The 8,353-nt window shown below is 39.3% G+C and overlaps 1 protein-coding gene across 5 annotated transcripts in view; it reads left to right on the forward strand.

Annotated features, from left to right (window-relative positions):
- Positions 1 to 8,353, forward strand: part of grip2b (glutamate receptor interacting protein 2b) — a 264,699-nt gene that overhangs the window by 90,805 nt on the left and 165,541 nt on the right. Inside the window, exon 1 of one of the 5 annotated variants that reach the window (XM_085161253.1) lies at positions 436 to 8,347. The exons of 2 other annotated variants lie outside the window; for them this stretch is intronic. In XM_085161253.1, coding sequence (XP_085017379.1) covers positions 8,191 to 8,347 — 157 coding nt within the window. In that variant the 5' untranslated portion in view covers positions 436 to 8,190. Of the gene's footprint in view, positions 1 to 435; positions 8,348 to 8,353 lie in introns of those variants that run through there. 2 more of the 5 variants (XM_085161241.1, XM_085161240.1) reach the window with 2 other exon arrangements.

Here is an 8,353-nt window from a genome sequence, read left to right on the forward strand (position 1 = left end):
AAATGTCATGCACATTTGTCCAAGGTGTCAAGAAACATGTTAGTCTGTCACTCCATCTTTTAAATCCATTTGAAGTAGATTATAATTAAGCACCTTCGCTCGATCCTACTTGTTAGGCTCACAATATTGTTTGACAATGTGGCAGGAAAGCACAAGTCATGGAAAGGAGGGGGAGAGACTGATAGACAAGAGACAGTAATTTGGATACAATGAACCTTAATGAGACAAAAGTAAGCCTTTTGTTGGCACTTATGTAGTGATGTCTTTTTAAGAAAGGAAACAGCTGAAGATGTTTTACATAATAATATTACCTAACTACCTCTCTCTCTATATATGTATGTATATATATGTATGTATGTATGTATGTATGTATATATATATATATATATATATATATATATATATATATATATATATATATATATATACATATATATCTCCTTCATCCCAGCTTACCAGTAGTCCCATAAATGGCACTGAGATGGCAGTTTCTCTGCCCTTCATCCTTTTCCAGCTCTTTTTGTCAAACATCCCTCGCACTACCATCCCAGCTTCTCTGCCCTCTATTCCCCCTTTCATTTTTCTGCTTCAAATTTTCCTGGCATGGGGTGTCACGTTCTCTGTCCTCTGTCCTCTGTCCCCCTTTATTGGCATTCCTCCTCTAACATTCCTGGCAGCAGGATGTGCACTACCTTTCCTCATTCCAGCTTTCACACATTTTAAACACCAACTACCAGATGCTTCCAGGATCTCTCAGAATTCCTTCTCATTGTTTTACTTTTTTTCTTCAGCAAGCTTCAGTTGCTGCTGGGCCCTCCAGCTCACAGCATTTCTCCTCCTGCTCCTATCGGCAGCACCGGGTTGCACCGAGTTGTAAATGCCACTAACTCAAACCCTTTTTCTCCATCTTTCATGGCAGCTTCCAGCAATGCACGGCCACAACTAACAGCTCAGGCCCTCATTCTCTCTGTCATCAAACCCACTCTTCAATCAAACTCTGCTGAATTCTCCCAACCTACAACAATTCCATCACCTAGTGCGCTATTTTCAAAAACATCTCCAGCCTCAGCACAACCCCAGAAACAAATAATGACTAGTAAATATACACACTTGGCAAATCTTATTCTCCCCCTCCTAAGTAGCCTGTGCCACCTGGAGAGACTAACACCCAAAAAGGTGTTATCCTCAGATATACCTCAGTCTTAGGAGCTTACTCCACTGGAATTTGGTTACACTTCTTCTCTCTACATAAATGTCTTCTGCTCTTCTTTCCCCTCCCGAAGGGAAGAATAAATCATTACAGCCCAAATCACATCACAACCCAAAGGGCATACATCAGCTCTACCCACATATGCTCCAGCTGTTCCTCTAAAATTCAAATGTCTGAATCCACATTGTCTTATACTAGCATGCCCTTGCCTCTGGCACTGACATAAAGGGTAGATTAGTTATGGACCAATGGGCCACACTATTTGTAACAACATCATTGATTTTGGTTGTAACATGTCTGTGTTACTGCCTCCACACCTGCTCCTTCTGTGACAATGGATTCCTGCCCTGCTTACGGATGTATTTATTTAATTTATTTTTCTTTGTTTTAAAGGTGTTTCAGAAGGCTACCACTCAGGGATTGTCAAATAGCCATCAGTATTATTTACACCCATATACTGTTGACATGCTATTTGATATCCTCATGTTGGTGATGTTCCTGGATCAACGTATTAATGTTTGTCCAGGACCAACATTGCATCTGACCAGTCACATTGTTACGATGTCATAACTTTGTGAGTCGGGAAAAACCCGCTGATGTTCATTCAAGAAAAAAGCAGCAAAAAGGGGGAGTCAGGGTTAGAGTTACGGTTTCGAGTGTGGTGTGTTTCCACCTTACAAAACTATGCCATCTCTACAATGTCATTGGTCACTTGCAGTGTTGATTCTGGACCAACATTAGTTTTATTGATCCAGGAACAAACACCAACACGATGATATCTGATTAAGCTACTGTTGACAGTCCGCTTGAGAGAATTTAAGGAGAGGTTTATGATTGGCTTCTTTGTCCATTTCACACATCAGCTCAGTAGGCAGCCAGGAAACATTCATGGAAAAAAACACATCAACATATATCAGCCCCACATGGAGGCCATATCCCCAGCGTCAATTACTTAATTCTCGATGATTCTCAGCCAAAGCTGAAAACATTCACGTCAGTCATAATGCAGTTGGTGACTCCTTATCTCATCTCTCTCTCTCAGAGACAAAGACATTACCATCAAAAAAAGAACAATTACATCACACTGACTATTGTGGTTACTTGAATTAGAAAAGTGTATTAAGCAATAAGCATTACACTAAACTTACTGTAACTTAATAGATATATAAGCTATCTTATATATTATGGTATTAGTGGGGAAGTTGTTTGCTCCATTGGTACTGAAAATACTTTGTAACATTTTGATGACTGGTTTTGTTATATTTCTCAGGATTAACTAAAATTTACTCCTCAGCATATTTATGAGTGTGGAATCCTTTTAAATTTCACTTCATTTGAGCTGTGCCTCAGTTACTTCTGCTTAGCTGCTTAAACATGAAGAAACTGCTGGCTATTAGTTGTCCTAATTTATCTCTTTATACCCCCAAATGCTTGCATATGAGATATCTGAGTTGCTACAATTGTTTGAAGTTACTTTTTCTGACCTAATTCAACTTTTGGAGGACTGACTCTTGCATTTTTTGAGTGTCCTTATGTTGTGAGACAAGTAGGCAAGACCAATTGGCATTGTTCTCACCTGGCCAAATAGCCTGTCAGTGTTTAATCATCCAGTCAGTCAATCCACCATCCAAGGAAAAGACTGAAAAAGTTTTAGTGAATTTAGAGCAGAGTTGAACTAGAAAATGGGTCATGAGCTTTTTTCTGGTTTGCCAACATGACACAAGGCTGTTCTGATGACTTGTTCCCTTGGTGTCACACCCAAGTGCACTGCACCAAATGCAAAGTGAATATGCCATCGAAAATATGAAATGTTCAGAATCACAGTTAATCAGGTGTCCCATCAGAAATCATTACACTTGTGAATATTTTTTTTCAAGTTTTTTAAGTTACAGATGCTATGAATTCCTAATACATAAAAAAGTGACTGCACTAGTTAGAACAGAAGCTTTACATTATCCTCAAAATGTGAGCTGACTTTTTCAGAGATGAGTCCAAGAGATGTGTCTGAACACTCTGTAACCGTCAAACATCATCTCCAGGGATTTGGCTGAATTTTTGGTGATCCTGAAATCAGATTTTCTCTTTATTTTTTTGTGTATCACATTTTGTGTTGCTTTCTTTTCTTTCTTTCTTTCTTTTTTATTAGTGTATGCATCATTACTTTTATTCATGAATGTGATCATAGAACTAAACTGGTAATTTTAGTTTGCAAGTTTTTTTTTATTAATACCACCAGCTAGTATCTGTACACCATTAGGTATTTGTGTACATTGTGTAGATAAAGTGTACATTATGGGCTGTATGACCATGTATATGTATGTGTGTGTGCAAAGTGTAAGTCACTGCAAGCTGAAGTGATTAATTCACACCCCCACATGATGAGATAGTTTCATAACCAGTTCATGTGGAGTACCAATGACGGTACATTACCACACCCACACAACCCCACAACCTCTCGTACACACACATACTCACAAACTGCATATGCTTTGTTATGAAACTTCAAACACTCTCCTAGCACAAGAAAAGCATCCCTTTAAACCACTCTCAGCAAATTCACAAGACAAAGTTTGTATAGCCCGTGAGTGTTTGTATGTGAGCGCTGAGGATGTCTTTTTGTGGTCCTCTCCTCCTCTTGTGAGGACCAACTGAAAGAGATGAGCAGGAAAATCCATTATACCTGCATTGTTCTGTCAATTTAGTTAATGTTTCATACGGTGTGTCGTTTTAAAGGTCACAGACTTTGATAAGTTTCTGCATGAAAAATCAGTTAAATCATAATTATTTTTTTATTCATTAGCCCTTTATTTAAAGTGCAGAGAGAATTTTTTCAATTTACTAATCTAAAATCATTTGGATGGGTGTAGAACTTAAGAATCTTTGCATGAAATGAACCTACTGCAGTCCAATGAAGATGCTGTACCCGAGGTTAAGCTGTATGTTAATATTTTCCAGTGACAAACAGCTTGATTTGACTCATTAAAATAAGTGGGATTTGGCAGGTGGTGGAACCCTATGATCCAGCATGGTGTTGCAGCCTGGAAAAATGACTCAATTCAAAATCCCTCCAAAAATAGTTTTGTACTATGAGCTCTGATGGTCTTGTTTTCTTTATGGATCAGCTAAGAGATCAGCTGGTCTGTGCTGCTGCTGTGGTTCTGAGATTTTCTGCACTTAGCTAGCTGCATTCTACAATATATCTGTAGATCGTACATTGGTTTTTGAAGTTTAAGTGTATGAAATCATTCAGTGGGTTACTTATGAAGGAAAATACTTAACACAAAGCTGGAAAAAAATGTCTGGAGTTCAGTGGACAGGTATGGTTAATATGGTCAGTTGTGTTAAAAAAATAAACAAATAAGTAATGCACAGCTACTGTTGATATAATTGATTAAAACTGTAGGCATCTGAATGATATTTAAAATTATTTTAAATGCATTGTGCAGTACTGTTTCACATTTAATGTTTAATGTTTACTGCCAATGAAACATATTATTCTCAAAAAGAAGAAACACAACAAAACAATGAATAACACGTGGAATCCCCCACTGACATCCAAAGTGCTTCATTTCCACCTTAATTTTCTCCTAATGTACTGCAGTAGTCAAAATGAATCAACTTTTAGGTCCTGGAACCTGGTGAGAAAGCCAAATACTGAATTGAGGCTATTCCTGTCTCCTGTAGAGTCTATAATACTTTAAAAGTTGTTAATGTGAGCTCTGAAGTCAGTCCTTTCACTGCACAGAATGGCTGCCAGTCTGCAAATGACCTCCTTTTTCAGACTCTGCTGGACTTCAGCTCTCCTTCAGTTTATTTTAAGAACTTAAAACATATTAAAGCTGTTTTTTTGATAAGAGACTGGACTTCAAGGAAGAGCTGACTGATACCAGCTGAAGTCAATAAAATGAACCATAGCTAAGACTAACCATACAGTAAATTTATTCTCAACATTCAGTGATTTGTTTCCATCTATCCTATTCAAATTACATGTCACGTAATGAGATAATCTGAATATAAATTTAATCAAAATAATGCAACATTGTTTATCAAAATGTGTATGTATTTTCATAGATCACACTGGGGATTGTATCTTTACCACCTGTTTCTATAACGTTACTGTGATATGGGCAAAATGTTGACTAGATCATCACTGGTGATGAGAACTAGTTGCCGTATGGACAGCAGTAAATGATCTATTCTGAGACTTGAAATAATAAACTCAGCACTTAGACAAGGGTTAAAGGCTTAGTCACATCCAAGTCTTGTCTCAAAGCTCATCATATATCATCCTCTCTGACACAGTTGTAACACTGTATATGACAATAGGTCAATGGTGCTTAGCATTTTAGGTATCTACCCTTAATTATGAGGCTCATGTCTAAGATCAATAAGCAAGAGTTGTAATCACTCAGCTGCTTTCCTGGGTATTCAGCTGCAAGTCTACATCTCTTCCATTTCCTCATGCTGTCAAACTCAATGTTGAGATCATTGCTCTACTCCAGTCATTTTCTTGCCTGCCTCATTTGATCCAATTAGCCTTGGTTTTGCATGCTTTAAATCTGAGTGCTTCTGTCATTCTGCCTTTCAGAATCTCTTTTCTGATTTTGCTTAGTCAATCGCATGCTGGCACTCTACCGACCATTCAAAGGGTACCTTTGGTACATACATAGCCTGGTTACAGGAGAAGTTTTACAGAAACACCCTTAATATCCGGTCATACGTAGGAACCGCTTCAGTTCCCGCCTGGTGGTTGGAATTGGATAGTTTAGGATTGCAGCAATTTTTGCCTCCATCGGGTGGACCTGTCCAAAACCAACCTGCTTACATAGGTACGTGACTGTAGCAAGATTGAGGCCTCATCCCCATCCAAGCCTCCATCTTCATCTTCATGCTAATTCATATCACTGCTGGGATTCTGTTCTGCTATGATTGGTCATCGGAGTATAATCATTAAATATCTTAACTGAATTCTCTATCTCAATAAATCATCTTCAATTCTTCCAAATGATCCTTACCTAATGAGTTTGTTCACACGCTGTCACTCTGTTTACACCACAGAAACATCCTATTATAGAGAGTTTGTGGTACTTTTCACAGTACAATCCTCGGGCTGTAAAATCAAATATTCCTTTAAGAGGGTTTCAATAAATCCAAAAAGAATAAACAGAGTTTACACTATCTCTCGCAGGTCTTGTCTACAATTAAATCCCCTAGTTCCAAATATGAGATTGGGATTCCCCAGGAAGTTATGGCATTAATCTAGCAGGTCAACAGATGACTACAGTTGACATAGGATAACAGAAAAAAAATATGGCTTCTTATAAACTACCATTAAAGTTACTCTATCAATAACCTCCTGATTGATTTTCTTCAATTAACTGTAAAACTCCACTGATGAAAGTGTACTCTGAAGTGGTGCTCTTGCAGAAGCAGCTGGTTTGTGACATTCAGAACCCTGAATAATCTTCACTGAGTGACTTTTTAATTTCCTGGAAACAATCAATTTCATCAGGTGTCACATTTTTCAAAGAGTGCAAACTTTACTGCAGGATCAAACCGCATGTACAGATGGTCTTGGGCTTGTGATCAAAAAGCATGTCTAAAACCCCTGGAGTGAGTTTTCATTAAAGCTACGTGGAGTTCACTCTCTGACCCAATATGTCTGTGTGTGTGAGAGTGAGTGACTCCAAGGCTGAATGTGTATAGTATAGGCTATATACTTTTTTGTGTGTGGCCATGGGTAATTTTGTGTATTCAGCAGCTAAGCAGAAGCGTCCACAATGTTTTCCTGCCTAATAAAACAATTGTACCAGAGTGTGCATACTGTATGTGCGTTTGACCTCTTCTCCAGAGGAGATAATGAGCTTATTATGGAAGGACACGAAACAGAGATTAAAGAGTAGATGAGAAGAGGCAGAGGGACAGAGGGACAGAAGGGGGAAAAAAGAAGTGGCTGGGTGATGACAGAGAGAAAGACAAGAATAGTTAGAGACACTAAGAGGGTCAGATTAGATGTAGAGAGGGAAATGAGAGGAAAAAGTGTTGTCAAGGAGGCTGGTGGAGTGGGAGGTATGGATGGATAGGAGGATATGAAAGACAGAATCAAAGATGGAGGTGCAGATAACACCATACAGGGATAAACCAAAAAAGGAAGGATGGGGTAAATGTATAAGAGAGGAGAAGGAAGAAAATCATGCGGCAGAGACATCATTTGATTGAAGAAGTTACCAATAATTCCTGTGTTTGTGTGTGTGATTGTGTATGTGCTTACTGACAGAATGAAAAAGTGGGTGCGAGAGAAAGAGAGAAAGAGAGAGCACGCGAGGGAGAGAGAGAGACATAAAACTGCAGAAAGACAAAAAACTAGCAACATGCTGGGTCTTTTTCATGTTGCTTTTTTCCCCCTTTTGGGAAAAGATAGGCAAAGCAAAGCACCAGCTAAGAGTTTTGGAGGTTGGATGTGGGGGTGGTGCGGTAGGGAGGTGGGCTGGGGTGGATATAGATGGAGAGTGAGTGTATAAGAAAGCAGGGTGGGGGTACAGCCTCTCCCTTTCTCCCTCTACTCTCTTTTCCCTCAGTGTCTCACTTCTCTCGCCGTTTCGTGCAGATTTTCCGTGAGCTGAACAAGGGGGAAGAAAGAACAGGAAAAAGGAAGAGAAGGGCAAGAAAGACAAGGAAAACAGGATGGCTGAGGTGTTTCTAAAACTAAACCTGGGCAATTAGGTGCTACGCTGGAAAGGGACGAAAAAAATTGAGGTTGGTAGAAGAGGGCGGAAGAAGAGGAGGTAATTTCAGAAAAGCAAAGGAGTAACAGTGTTGTAGAGAGGCAAGGGAGGGAAGAAAGAAGAAACTAGTACACAGAGTGCTGAAACTTGGATATCTGGATAAATAGTTACAAAGAAGTTAAAAAAAAAAGAAGCAAAAACAGAGACAAGGGAAGATTGCATCCGGACCTGACAGGTGAAACTCGGCTATCCAGGATGGACAAAGTAGAGCGAGTGATGAAGATGGTGAAGAGGATGTCACCAAGGAAGAAGAGGAGGGAAGGAGGGGGAGGAAGGGCAGGAGGACCAGGAGAGCTGGAGAGCCCAGATACCCTGTGTGATGAACTCTGTCGTTTCAGCCTCTGCATTAGCGGTGAGA

The sequence above is a fragment of the Neolamprologus multifasciatus genome, chromosome 5 (genome assembly GCF_963576455.1).
Source record: "Neolamprologus multifasciatus chromosome 5, fNeoMul1.2, whole genome shotgun sequence".
Classification (NCBI taxonomy): Eukaryota; Metazoa; Chordata; class Actinopteri; order Cichliformes; family Cichlidae; genus Neolamprologus; species Neolamprologus multifasciatus.